Here is a 12657-nt window from a genome sequence, read left to right as displayed (position 1 = left end):
AAGGAGTAAAGGCAGTTCATATAGCTAACATTATTCCCTCGAGACCTGAAGCTTAGGCCTTCCAGGTAGAACAGAAACAGAAGATCCAGAGACAGAAAGCTGTCTGGAAGCTTTGATATGATGATAAACCTCCTTACTCTGTACTCAAAAACTTGGATCCCGGCATGACTTGAGACAAGCTTACCTAAGTTATGTGCGTGTGAATTGCAGAAAATATTGTGGCAGAAGTAGGGACCAGCAAGTTGCGCCCGCACTTGTTGCGCTGAAGGTTTAGTACACGCACTTGGGTTAAATCCATCTGGCGAACCATAGGATCGTAAATACAATTCCCCGGTATTGTGTAATGTAACCTCCCTGTAATATACAGAAACATGTACACGTGACCTCCTTCTAACCTCGGACTTCAAAGAGGAGCGTTGCCGGAGACAATATGGTTATAAGAAAGATATCGCCTGGTGAAGATGCAGTTGCTTGACAGCTATGGATTGTTTTCTAACCCTTTTCTCTTGTACACACCTCGCAATATAAGATGGATCCCATGGTGAAAACCTACGCTTCGCCTGCTCCCCAGGTCTCCCAGAAGTTCCTCCCAATCGCCGGCATCCATTGCGCCGTCTATGGCCTGGATGAACTTCCCGCACATGCTAGGGAGGTATCATGTCTATATCTCATGCATCCACGATTGAGCACGGCGGATTCTATGGAAGGGTTTGCGTGCCATGCTATCACAGATTGGAACAACAGACTGCGCGGTGGCCGAGTGTCCGTTAACCAGGGAAACAAGGGCTTAATCGCTGTAGCCTTTGACCAACGGAATCATGGCTCGAGGCTTGTCGATAAGCTGTCAAACAGCGCTTGGAGGGAGGGAAATCCAAAACATGCGCAGGATATGTTTGCTACATTTCGTAAGAGTTTCCCTTATCTTCTTCATCCAGATCTGAACTATAAAATAGCAAATGCACCCCATTATGCTACCCGATCCACTCTAAGACTAACACAAATCTGCAGAGGGCACCGCTCGCGACGTCTCTCTCTTAATAGACTTCATGGACGCCTATGCCTTTCCCGACGCCTCGCGCAAAATCACCACTAACCTCGCCCTCGGTGTCTCTCTCGGCGGCCATGCAGCATGGAGCTGCGTCCTACATGAACCCAGAATCACCAATGCGGTCATTATCATCGGCACCCCAGATTACACAAGCCTAATGACCGAGCGCGCCAAACTCTCCAAACTATCAACTTGGAAAGACTCCACACCACCGGGCTCTCAATTCCTCGGCTCGGAATCTTTTCCTCCGTCTCTCATGGACGCCATCAGGAAATACGACCCTGCTAGATTTTTCCTAAGCCAGATGAACCACCCCGCCGTCGCGGAGTCCATGCTTCATGGCACCCTTCCTGAGCCCACCGACCATGAAAAGAAAACCATCGGCCCGCTTATAACCCGATGCCTCCAGGGGAAAAGAATATTGCTGATTTCTGGTGGTAAGGATAAGTTGGTACCGTACGCGCGGGGCGAGCCTTTCCTAACATGGCTAAAAAAAGCAATTTCCCCAGGAGGCTGGTATGCCGATGGAGCTGTGACATTGGAGGATCTCATATATGAGGAGGCGGGGCATGAAGTTACCCCACCCATGATGGAGCAGGCCATTCGATTCATTGGAGAGAGTCTTGCGGAGGGTGCGGAGAATACGCAACCCAAGGTGCGGACGTCAAAGATTTAGAAGAAACAACGTCAAATGCTTCGTTTTCTGGCCTCTGGGTTAGTTCGCTATTGGCACCCATATAGATATGTCGACGGTGATTGGATTTGAAGTATTCCATGGAACAATATTTATGTCCCTAGCTATGAAGCATCGGTAGATAATGAATTTGCTCGAGTAGGGGAACACTGAGATAGAGATACGTTAGATCAGGATTTCCCCAGGAGCAAAATCCATCAATGTCATGTTATCGAGCTGTCGTATAACTATCGAAATAGTTCCTGGCCCGACGTGGCTAAATACATCGCCTTTAGAACAATAGAAGAAGCTGTTTTTTATTCCGGCTATGGTATTTTATTCGATATCGTTAAAAGAAAACAGAAAGGAATTGAGGTTTAGGTTCTGGGATGCACCATGATGGAACCCCAATGCTCCTGCCCGGTATATTCCTACTTCGGCGTGTAGCAAAATAAAAGCAAATTTGGCCTCTTTTTAGGGGAAGGGGTCCATTCCACAAAGTTTTTAATTCCTTTTTCTTTCATGGAACAGTATCGAACCCGGAACCGCTCTAAGTAACGGGTCTTGACACAAAAAAAAGATAAGAAAAATACATGGATTGAAAGACCACCCTTAACACCCGTTCATTATATTTTGCGTCCAAATCGAATAATTCTCATGCAACACACCCATACACGCATCGCATCTATGCAACGAGCTCAGCAACACCACCAGCCTCCTTGATCTTCCGCTCAGCCTCCTTGCTGAAATATCTCGCCCGGACGACAACGGGGATCTCTGGGAGTCTGCCCTTGCCAAGGACCTTGGAGTAGCCGAGTGGTAGGAGGTCGAGGACGGGGGCGGTATCTGGTTTCTTGTTGTTCACGTACGCATCACGGGTTTCGGCGGGGATAAGGGACCATAACTATACATCAAGAGAAATTCAGTCAGCCTCCGCATTTATATTCCAATTGCCCCAATTTCCGTATAAGTCGCCCGTATCGCGGGTATCGCTTTATCCAATTCATCCATTCTCTGTATTTCCGGCCGTAGGGTCCCATTCGGCTCGTCTTCCTCCCCTACTTCCCCAGCTTCCCACTTCAATCCGCCCAAAGTAAAAAAGAATCGACAACGTACCTTGTCGAGGTTTATGATAGGTTTCCAGAACTGGTTCTGTGTCTTGTGGAAGTATCTCATGCCGACCTTCCCGAAGTAACCTGGATGGTACTTGTCGAGGTTGGTTCGGTGGTGGTGCTGGCCACCAGCCATACCGCGACCACCGGGATGCTTGCGGTGCTTGCCAACGCGACCGTAGCCTGCGGAAACATGACCGCGGCTAAAAAGAAATTAACCAAAACATAGGTACGATATTAGCGATCGATAATTGAAAAGGGTTTGAGAGCGTAACTGCCCGTCCTTGATATTCATTGGAAACATGGGGTCGAAGGACGGTCGATGTTCCTTTTTACTCTCAGGCTCTTAGGTGACGGGGAACTGGAATTACTCACCTTTTTCTCGTCTTCGAAAGGCGGGTAGGCATCTTGTCGACGGTGCTGGATTCGACAAGACTGTATGGGTGTTGGGCGTTGAGATGCGATTTGACGACGGTTGTTGCAGGCTCAGATCGACTCTCTTGCTGTCTCCATGCTCTCGCTTAATGTGTGCCAGGCAGGGTTTTGGCTTGTTTGGGAAATGTTAGGGCCCAGCCCTATTTTCTCTTAGTGGAATTTCCACATTCGAACGAAAGATTCATGTGACATTATCTTCAGATCAGATAAGATCTTTCTCCATACTTGCACTCCCTAAGGTCGAGATGAAAACAAATTCACATGCTAATAGATTGAACTAAGAAGCTTTATATTTCATGACTTCTACATTTTCTATTCCTCAGCCGTATTTTATATTCAATTCTCGCTTCCTTCGAAAAAATCCAGAAATATCCCCGATTGTCCGCTCGACTGGCTGCTCCGACGTCCCTGCCGCCAGGTTCTGTCGAATCCAATTTGGCAGCTTGCTCTGTATACGCGGACTGCCATAGCGTCTATCCATCATCAGGATCGCTGCGTAATCACCCTGGTGCCTGATCGCCCGACCAATGCATTGATTTACAGTCCTCATGCAAGCATTCTCGTAGAAAACTCTCCCAGCAGCTTTCGCCTTTAATTTGCGGCTCTCTTCCGAAAACCCCTGGCCCTTACGATCCTGATCTAACGATGATGACAGCGGCGAAGCCGACTCATAGGCTTTGTGCTCAACGTACTGGATTTTTGCTTGCCATACCGCGCTTCGAATGTTGGGGAACGGCAGCCCAACGACAATCACTCCCCTGCCCAGCTTATCGGAAAAATTGATTCCTTCAGACAACTTCCCACCCATGACTGACAGGAGCAACGCGCCACCGCGGGATCCGCCATTAATTGCGCTGGAATAATCTTGAAGTAGTCCGTCGATATTTGTAGTTTTGTCCTGGGACTCGTGGAACACAACTTTGGATTTTTCGATCGAATCGATGATGTTAGATCGGGTATTTGGGGCTTGCTTCTTCCAGATTACCAATACTTGGTTCAAGTAGTCGTAGCTGGGAAAGAAAACCACGACACCATCTGGAATAACACGGCAAAGCGCTGCGATGGTCCTGCCAAGATCAATTATCTATTTCCGACCAACAATTAGCAAAATGTTCCATTGATGATGTAGGACGGAGGTACATAAGAGAGTGCTCTTCAGCATACCATGTTCTCGTCGTTTCGTTTTCCATAGGTGAAGTCAAACTCGGTATTGAAAGCCCCCTTGCTCACCGGAATGGCGGTTAGATTATCAGGCGGTATAACATGGCCATAGCTAAATGTTTTGAGTCGATCCGCATTCAAATACGGGAACAAATGTTCTACGTAATCATCCATCTACAAAATAAAGGGCTGTCAGCTCAGCACACATCTTTCTCGCCCAGGGATAGAGAATTAACATACAGGTGACATTGTACCTCCTGCAAGAATCACCGCTCTTGCATCCTCCACGATTTCCCGGAAGTGGTTGGTGGGGTCCAATAGCATGTATTTCAAAAGGACATCGTTTTGGCTAATTTCGTAAAAGAGTTTCCCTTCCGATGACGGGTTCATCAATGAGATTAAGAAACTTTGCACCTGAAATAGAACAGGGACTGAAAGTTGAGTAACCTTTTTATCCGTCGTCGCTTGCGACTCCATGGAAGACTTCTCAATAAAGCCGTCGACTTTCCTCGCGAGTCTGCTTTCATGCAGATACCGTGATAGCTTGTGTGGGTTTATTTGATCAACGCCTTTCCCCGTCATGATGTCAGACGGTTGCAGGACGCCCTCTGTAGGCTGCTTTCTTTCCAGAACAGTCTTCAGATAGTCAGAAATGGAATTTACAAGCCGAATCACCTGGGTCACATACACCCTGTTGCGCCCACTCAAGCGGGTTTTATACTTCCGGGCGTATGTGGTGAGCTGGTAAATGGCCAATTGAACTTGGGTTAGTGACAGTGACATTGAATGTATATTGGAAATAGCGTCCATGAGATTGTGCGCTTCATCGATGATTACAACGTGGTTTTTTAAGGAAATGTTTAATGCTTCCCTCGCTGATCTTTGGAGGAGAAGGGGATATGGTAATGTGACGATCTATGTGATATTGTTAATCCAGCAGGGAAGGGATATTGTTTTTGGGAGCAACACATACCTCGCTATACTTGATTATGGACCGCGAAGCATAGTACGGACATACTCCAATTTTGGAGCCTATCTTGCCAATGTCCTCGATATCCCGCACCTTTGCCAGTGTGTGGTCGCGAAAATCGTTGACAAGCGTTTCATTCTCCTTATTGAGGACAAATTGGCATCTCTGCTCCGCTAGTGTTTCAGGACGCTGTATCTCTAGGCAGCGTTCGTTGATGGCCGTTGAGTTACCAAGCGCTCGTACCTTCGGATTGATACAGAGTGTCTTTCTCGATCCTAGAGAGAGATGTTTCATGCTCTCTTCTAAGGTATCATCTGGGTGGGACGCACTATCTGCAGTTGCATCATGGTCATCCACTTCGGGAGGAACACTTGGAGGTAGCTTTACTCGCCGCAGCTCGTGGGCGAATTGAGTTAGCTGGGAATGTGTCCTCGAGCAGTAGAATACCTGAATTTCATCATCCGGTTCGCAGTCGGCACTCCTACTAACAGGGTCCCCGCTCAGCTTCTCGAGTAAAGCAAGTGTATCAGCGGAGAAAATGCTGTCACTTCTCGAAGCTGTATCCACAGCCGCTCGCTCCTCGTCGTCGCTATAGTAGTCCTCCAGTTCGAATTGGCTTTCATCATCTTGTCCAGAACGAGTGTTTTCCGCTGTCAATCTCTGTATAGGCAATAATTAGGAATAGTGATATTTGCGATTAGTGGGATATTAACTTACCTGTCTTTTGGAGGGATACTTGCCGTCCTCAAACTGCTTTCGTTGCCGTTCTTCCTCTGCGCGGACTTTAGCCAAACGGTCTTCCAATTGCTTTCTCTTCTCCCTCGCAGATCTTGCTTTCTCCCGCCGTGAATGTTCTAACATCCATTCCGGTTCCCCATCGGCTAATGTCACAGAACATTAGCTTCATTGCCCCATATTTAGCAGGGTGGGTATGGCTGACAGGGTGCCTGGTCAATTGTATTGAGGAACACTGCGCGTTTATGATCGCGAAGCCACGTTAAGGAGCCACATATTAAGCTGAGTGATTTGCCCTACAGTAATCTACTGCGTTAGATGGTTGAAATATGTGTGTTCTGAGCACGGTCTCAGTTCTTGCAGCGACATTTAGATAATTCTGCCTTAACCAACACTCGATAGAATGTAAAGAGACACAACATTGAAAGAACACATATACAGCATTCCTAAATATTAAAAGAGACCCTAGCCCATGGTGACTTCATGCATGCTCATTGGCAATACTGTACTGTCAGCTGGGGAGGTGGGCATAAACGTACAGTACCTAGAGATTTATCAGAAGAATTATTCAACCTGTCTTAGATTAAGGGCAAAGCACATTACCTGTGGGCGACTCAAAAATACCAACTTTGGCTTCCTCAATACAGTCGTACAATGCTTGCATGAACTGGCTCTGGATATCATAGGGGGTATAGGGGTGGTGGAAGTTTTTCTCGACTGAGCTCATTTTTACAGAGATGGTGCCAGAAAGACAGTCGAGATTCCGCTGAGGGACGGTCACTAGGTATTAGGCATTTGGCCGGCTAACATCCATGGATATTAACTCTGGGGAATTTATATACTATGATCCCAATAATATAAAATCGTCTTCGTGCACAATACGTGGAGACTGATGTTCCAGGCTTCCTAGGAGCCGCGCCAAGACTTCGTCAAATAAATATCCCGCGCGCAGTAGTTCTTGCTCAGGATGAATTGAGTAAAATCATATTCCTATACTACTACGGACTACGGACTAGAGAACTTGAGCCTCTCTCCACCACCTTAGTTACACATGCACACACATACAAAAACAATATGTAGTTACCTCTCCCTCTCTCTTCCCCTTTTGTGCATCTGTATATTTCCCAGTTCTATAGATACTCGGCCCCACTAGGCGTCATTGGTGTTGGAGTACATACCTAAGTAGGTGGTTTTATTCCAATTATTGGGAATTCAAATGATGGCAGATCCTTCAAAGACATGCCAGGTGTGAGGCATACCACGGCATACCATACCAACGGGGAGATGATTTCTTTCCGCCCCTTGCAAATTTTCCGTAACCGCCATCGCGATCGGCTTCTTCACTTATTTAGCGGATGATCGTCATTGTCGCCTTGTACAGTTACTGATCCACATCGCGACTCCAAGCATCATAAAACTCAATATATTGCGTCCATTCCCGTCATATTGCCTGTTGACTAGGCGAGTGGTGAGTGCATTCCATTCTGGTCGCAATCCGAATTGTTTCTTTTCTTTCGCCCTTCACGGAGGCTCGTCAATATACCTATCTCGAGCGTGTACCACACCATTCGCCCCTCCTTACTCTGCTTCTATCTTAGCTTCGCGCTCTGCAACACCAAATAATGCACATTGTTGTTGTGTCACTGCTAGGACGTGCATGCTTTGGTGTTGCGGGGGGGTAGCCAACCGGCACTGCTAGGTCTGCTATGATCTTGTCATTCGCTTTCGCTTTCCCGCCTATCTCAATTCTCCCGGAAGAAACAACAATAGAAATCGAGTATGCTTCTGATTTGGGTGATCTGTAGGTAGAGTATCAACCCTCGTTCATGGAAGAGACAGACTTGGAAGCGGAAATTCAGAGCGGAATAATGAAATATTATCCCCCCTGCCCCTTTGACTAGTCAAACAGACCCTGTCGCCTTCAAAACGCGTTGCCCTTGTTATTATTTTCTGGTTTTCACCAAAATCAATATTCCCTGGTTGCTCTGAATCAGGGGGAGGGGTCAATTCCTGCGATTCCGATTGATTGGTCAGCCACGGTCATCATCGTTGTCGATGTCCCATTTAGCTCCCAACGCTTAAACAAAGTAGTTAATGCGCAGCGAAAAGCAAAAATAACAATTATTCCAGCGCTCTGCCCGCGCAAGGGAGAAACTCATGAAGCAGGTGTCAAGACCGAGAAAACAAAAATAGAATAAAAATAGTTTGTGGTGGTGGTGGCTGATGCTGCCGCTGTGGCTGCTTTTCAGGAACATGGCAGCCAGGCAGTTCCAACCATAGATCAAGAATAACTTACAGTCAGAGTCCCATTTCTTTGTTTGGTTCATGCCATGCTCTATGCTTGCGTTCTCCGGAAAAATTAGCAGGAAATGGTAGTGACTAACCGGCTCACCCCCTAGAAGTCAGTTAGGCTTCTCAATTGGAAACCGCAGGCAGCTGAAGGCGGCCCCATGATGCGGTAATGTGTAACTTGTACAGTAGATCTAACCAACAGAGCAAGCCTGTATGTATACGGAGTATATACTGCGTAGGCTTTTATTGGTTTCGTTTCTCCTCTCTGCTCTTGTTGTTTCAGTTGCTATGATTAACTATTTTTATTATTTTTAGGTTTATTCCTGTTCCTGTTCTTTCTGTTGGCGAAGTCAATCCCAATCCAGGTTGGTGAAGTACCTAATAGCGGGGTTGAGGCCCGGCTGCCACGGACCACGGTATGCAGCTGCAAACGTCTGCAATAATTACCCGCCCCCGTCCGTAACTAACGACACTTCAAACCAACCATCCCCACCACGACTGCCACCGCTGCCACCACTACCACCAACCTCCATCCTTCCTCTCTCCTTCGGCCAGTCTATTATTGATTGTGCATCCCCCCCCATCAGCCTGATGAGTCCAGGGACATAGCGGGCTGGATAGTAGACCATGTCCACCATTCCATTGTCTGACAGATCCCTCTCACCGATAGCAACAATAGTTACGAGAAATAATACAATAATAATAGCCTTTGGCCGTCCGAGCAGGGTTGCTTCGAATTAGCCGTTCCCACGCGAACACAGATACAACCTTCCACAGCCCACGATCGAGAGGATACCCAGCCCATGTCAAAGACCCCAGCCCAGGAGTGGCTAGTAAATCTCACTTCCCGCTACGGCCAGGCAGCGTGACAAGCCAGGGAGGATTCTTCTTATTATTAAACCCCTTGGTCCCCTCCGTCCCTCTTTTGACGCCATGTCTGCCCACCAACAGTCCTCCAATCCTCATATGGGCGCCACGTTCTACCCAGGAAATGTTGATGCTTTCCAAATGCCAGAAGTGATCTCTCCAGCGCCTCAAAGGTAATATGACTTTGTTCCACAAAATAAGAAATCAACAAAAAAGAGAATGAAGAAAAATTCATTCAAAAAACTATTCTTCCCCCCCCCCCAAAAGGCTGAATATCAATCATGCCTTCCAAAACCTAAACGGCCCCTCCTCTTAAAAGCTTCCGCGTCGACTTTTTTTTATCACCCCCCTCCCCTCGAATTTGTACTGACTAAATTTTGTTGCTGCTCTTATTAGGGTGATGCCAGAAGTCCCCGAAAACATGCAAGATAATCTCGCCCACCTTGAACAGGAAGCTTACGGCCCAAGCCGCTTGGCCAGCCAAAACGCTCAGTACGATTACCAACCACCACAACATCAGCAATTTCCAAATCGAACGTCGTCGGTCCCAAATCAAGGCTATGCGCAGGATAGCCAGTCATATTCAGACTCTTATGGCCAGGATGCCTACGGACAACCTCCGCAGTCCTTTAGCGAGACGCCCAATTTCTCTCCTTTCCCGGTTCTACGGAATCCCCCACCCAATGTCCCTCCAACCGATGATCAACGAGAAGCAAATTTGGAGAGTGGTCGCCTTGCAGTCCTCAGCTCAAATGACCCAGAAATGCAGCTCGCCTGGGCTCAGGATGCTCTCTCCTATGTCGAAGTCGCCATGCAAAATGAGATCCGCATGGCGCCTTCCAGCCCCCTCGACCGCAAACACCACAGATTGAGCGCCAATTGAAAACAGACGCCATCAATGTCGTGTCCTTCCTGGCTGAGCAAAGTCACCCTAGAGCGTTGTTTATCAAGGCAATGTGGCTAGAATTTGGCAAATTCGGTTTCCGTGTTGACAAGAAGGAGGCTTTTCTCTGCTATTCTCAAGCTAGTGAGAAAGGGTATGCAAGGGCAGAATACCGCATGGGCATGCAGTTTGAGAATTCAGGCGAGCCTCACAAAGCGATTAAGCACTATGAGCGTGGTGTCAGCCTTGGTGACTCTGCCTCGAACTACGTAAGAATGAACCAATTTGTGGAGTGGAGGGATTTGCAATATGGCGTATACGGAAACTAACGGCTTTCTACAGAGGCTTGGAATGATGATCCTCCTGGGTCAACATGGACAACGCCAGGACTACGCTGTGGGCTTAGACCATATTCGATATGCCGCGCAAACATGCGACGAAAATGCGCCCCAGGGAGCCTACGTAAGTTTTACCTTTTGTTTCTATTCCAAAGCCCTTCCACTAACGGTTCCTTTTGCTTGATTTTTGTTTAGGTATACGGGATGCTACTGGCTCGTGAACTGCCACAGGTCGCTGTTCCAGACGAATATCTCCCGTATGATTTAAATGCTGCGAGGATTAACATCGAAAAAGCAGCGTACCACGGGTTCGCAAAAGCTCAAGTGAAAATGGGAGCTGCGTACGAGCTCTGTCAACTGGGTTGTGACTTCAACCCTGCTTTATCTCTCCATTACAATGCTCTTGCCGCACGGCAAGGCGAACCTGAGGCTGAAATGGCAATCAGCAAATGGTTCCTATGCGGGCATGAGGGGCTTTTTGAGAAAAATGACGAGATGGCGTATACATATGCAAAGCGGGCTGCCCAGAGTGGACTGGGAACCGCAGAATTCGCGCTTGGCTACTTCCATGAAATTGGAATATACGTTCCGGTAAACATCAAGGAAGCGCGGGTCTGGTATGCAAAGGCCGCAGCCAGTGGTAACAAAGATGCCAGCTCCCGGATCGACAGCATATCGCGTTCCAAAACCCTATCGAGAAAAGACCACGAGCGTGTTGCCATTGCGCGTATTAAATCGCAGTATGCTTCCCATGGACGAGCTCAACGCTTTGCGGAACCCCAGACCGCGCAGCCTGTTCAACAAGATACCCTAGAAATGCCAGACCCATCACGCATGACCATTTCTAGCAGAGACTCCATGAACCAGAGACCAGTGTCGGCGGCGCCATATCCAGACGGACCTAATCCCGGCTATGTCAACTCCCCGGGCCAGTACAGCCCGCGATCAAGCTCCGCATTCGGAATCAACCCGAACATCCGCCCCCATTCCGCCAATCACATGCAAAACCGCGTTCCGGCCACCGGGGGATCCCCCTCGTTACACGCGCAAGGCCACCGACCACAGCCAGGCACTCCGAAATTGGATATCGGCTACTCCGCGCCTCCAGAACCCTCCGGTGCCGACCGAAGAAGGCGCCTTCAACGTCCCGACCACCCACATAATAATGGGTCCATGCAGCCCATGGCACCCGGCCACAGTGGTGTTCCACATCCAGACCCTCGGGGAAGTCGTGTGCCGTCATCCTCACACTCCTCATCAGGCGGCCACTATCCTTCTCGTGGTGAATCGAAGCCGCAGATGACTTCCGCCCCTGCCTCATCGGCAGCCCGTCCTGGCCAGAAGCCCGCTCAGTCAGGCCAGCCCGCGCAGAAGCCAGTGGGCGGACTCCCTGGCAAGGGACCTAAAACCTTCGAGGAGATGGGAGTGCCACAAGGCAAGGGTGATAGCGATTGTGTAAGTAGCCTAATCATAAAGAGATTGGTTTTTCTCCAATTGTCCCAGACCCTGAGGACTTAACTGACAATTCTTTTTGCAGATCGTGATGTGATGCTCAGCTCCCTCCCCTCCACTTAACTTAGACTTGATACCTCATTTACTTTTATTTTGACCCATTGTTGTTTCTACTTTCAGTTTCTCATTTCCAAAGCCGGCACAGCGATATGGAGTTTCTCTTTCATTTCGTTTCTTTTTTAAAAAATAATCATTTACCCACCGCCCGATTCCCCCTCTTCTACCTCTTCCACTTCATCCCCCCGCTTTTCTCAGTGGCCTTCCTTCCATAGCGGCGACAAGATTTGTCGTTTAGTTTCCTCGATGGATAAAGGAGGCTACCCAACCTACACGTTTCTTCTGAACCGCTTATAAGGTCCTGCTCGCTAAACCCCGCCGGCAAGACAATCGTAACTATTTGATTCATTTGAATCTAAAATATTCCCCCGCTGCCCGCGCTATCTAAGCCTTGGCCTCTTAGTGCATGTTGCCGGCAAACACCCCTTGTTCCGTATCTTAAGTCTTTCCCCTGCCACCTTCTCTCCCCCACAAAGAAAAAAGAAATTTGACTTCCCTTTCATGTTTTTCTAAGCAAATTGTTTTTAAGACTACCCGGGCCTTTGGTTCTGCTATGGATAATTGACATTCCATT

At 48.1% G+C, this 12657-nt stretch overlaps 4 protein-coding genes across 4 annotated transcripts; 2 read left to right on the top strand and 2 right to left on the bottom strand.

The window, feature by feature from the left end:
* Positions 1-324: 324 nt before the first annotated feature.
* BDCG_05366 (60S ribosomal protein L27a) lies at positions 325-3399 on the bottom strand. The gene is made up of 3 exons (XM_045421034.1): positions 3209-3399; positions 2838-3036; positions 325-2625 (listed from the first exon to the last, which is right to left on the bottom strand). The coding sequence occupies exons 1-3, from the start codon at positions 3238-3240 to the stop codon at positions 2407-2409; spliced, it is 450 nt and encodes a 149-aa protein (XP_045277010.1). The 5' UTR covers positions 3241-3399; the 3' UTR covers positions 325-2406.
* On the top strand, positions 419-2700 carry BDCG_05367 (uncharacterized protein). Its single transcript, XM_045421035.1, has 2 exons — positions 419-905; positions 1009-2700. The coding sequence occupies exons 1-2, from the start codon at positions 530-532 to the stop codon at positions 1722-1724; spliced, it is 1092 nt and encodes a 363-aa protein (XP_045277011.1). The 5' UTR covers positions 419-529; the 3' UTR covers positions 1725-2700.
* A 95-nt stretch (positions 3400-3494) lies between the features above and the next one.
* On the bottom strand, positions 3495-8604 carry BDCG_05365 (chromosome transmission fidelity protein 1). Its single transcript, XM_045421033.1, has 9 exons — positions 8431-8604; positions 6738-8144; positions 6674-6678; positions 6340-6430; positions 6117-6280; positions 5403-6059; positions 4670-5344; positions 4433-4603; positions 3495-4352 (listed from the first exon to the last, which is right to left on the bottom strand). Exons 2-9 carry the CDS (start codon positions 6859-6861, stop codon positions 3588-3590), a joined length of 2652 nt encoding a protein of 883 aa, XP_045277009.1. The 5' UTR covers positions 6862-8144; positions 8431-8604; the 3' UTR covers positions 3495-3587.
* A 755-nt stretch (positions 8605-9359) lies between these two features.
* BDCG_05364 (chitin synthase activator) lies at positions 9360-12063 on the top strand (the record flags this gene model as incomplete). The annotated part of the gene is made up of 6 exons (XM_045421032.1): positions 9360-9466; positions 9690-10098; positions 10137-10445; positions 10519-10638; positions 10710-11969; positions 12052-12063. 6 exons carry the CDS (start codon positions 9360-9362, stop codon positions 12061-12063), a joined length of 2217 nt encoding a protein of 738 aa, XP_045277008.1.
* Positions 12064-12657: the final 594 nt, after the last annotated feature.

Source organism: Blastomyces dermatitidis, assembly GCF_000003525.1.
Source record: "Blastomyces dermatitidis ER-3 genomic scaffold supercont1.5, whole genome shotgun sequence".
In the NCBI taxonomy this organism is placed as follows: Eukaryota; Fungi; Ascomycota; class Eurotiomycetes; order Onygenales; family Ajellomycetaceae; genus Blastomyces; species Blastomyces dermatitidis.
The sequence above is the reverse complement of the archived record's forward strand: the minus strand, read 5'-3'. Positions and strand labels throughout refer to the sequence as shown.

Bases quoted from the DNA above. Each gene is read 5' to 3' on its own strand.
- BDCG_05367 (XM_045421035.1), top strand. From the start codon at position 530: ATGGATCCCATGGTGAAAACCTACGCTTCGCCTGCTCCCCAGGTCTCC. The intron at 906-1,008 runs GTAAGAGTTTCC...ACAAATCTGCAG, and splicing joins GGATATGTTTGCTACATTTC to AGGGCACCGCTCGCGACGTC.
- BDCG_05366 (XM_045421034.1), bottom strand. From the start codon at position 3,240: ATGCCTACCCGCCTTTCGAAGACGAGAAAAAG. The intron at 3,037-3,208 runs GTGAGTAATTCC...ATTTCTTTTTAG, and splicing joins CTTTCGAAGACGAGAAAAAG to CCGCGGTCATGTTTCCGCAG. The intron at 2,626-2,837 runs GTACGTTGTCGA...CTTGATGTATAG, and splicing joins CTATCATAAACCTCGACAAG to TTATGGTCCCTTATCCCCGC.
- BDCG_05365 (XM_045421033.1), bottom strand. From the start codon at position 6,861: ATGAGCTCAGTCGAGAAAAACTTCCACCACCCCTATACCCCCTATGAT. The intron at 6,060-6,116 runs GTAAGTTAATAT...TTGCCTATACAG, and splicing joins AGTATCCCTCCAAAAGACAG to AGATTGACAGCGGAAAACAC. The intron at 5,345-5,402 runs GTATGTGTTGCT...AATATCACATAG, and splicing joins CCATAATCAAGTATAGCGAG to ATCGTCACATTACCATATCC.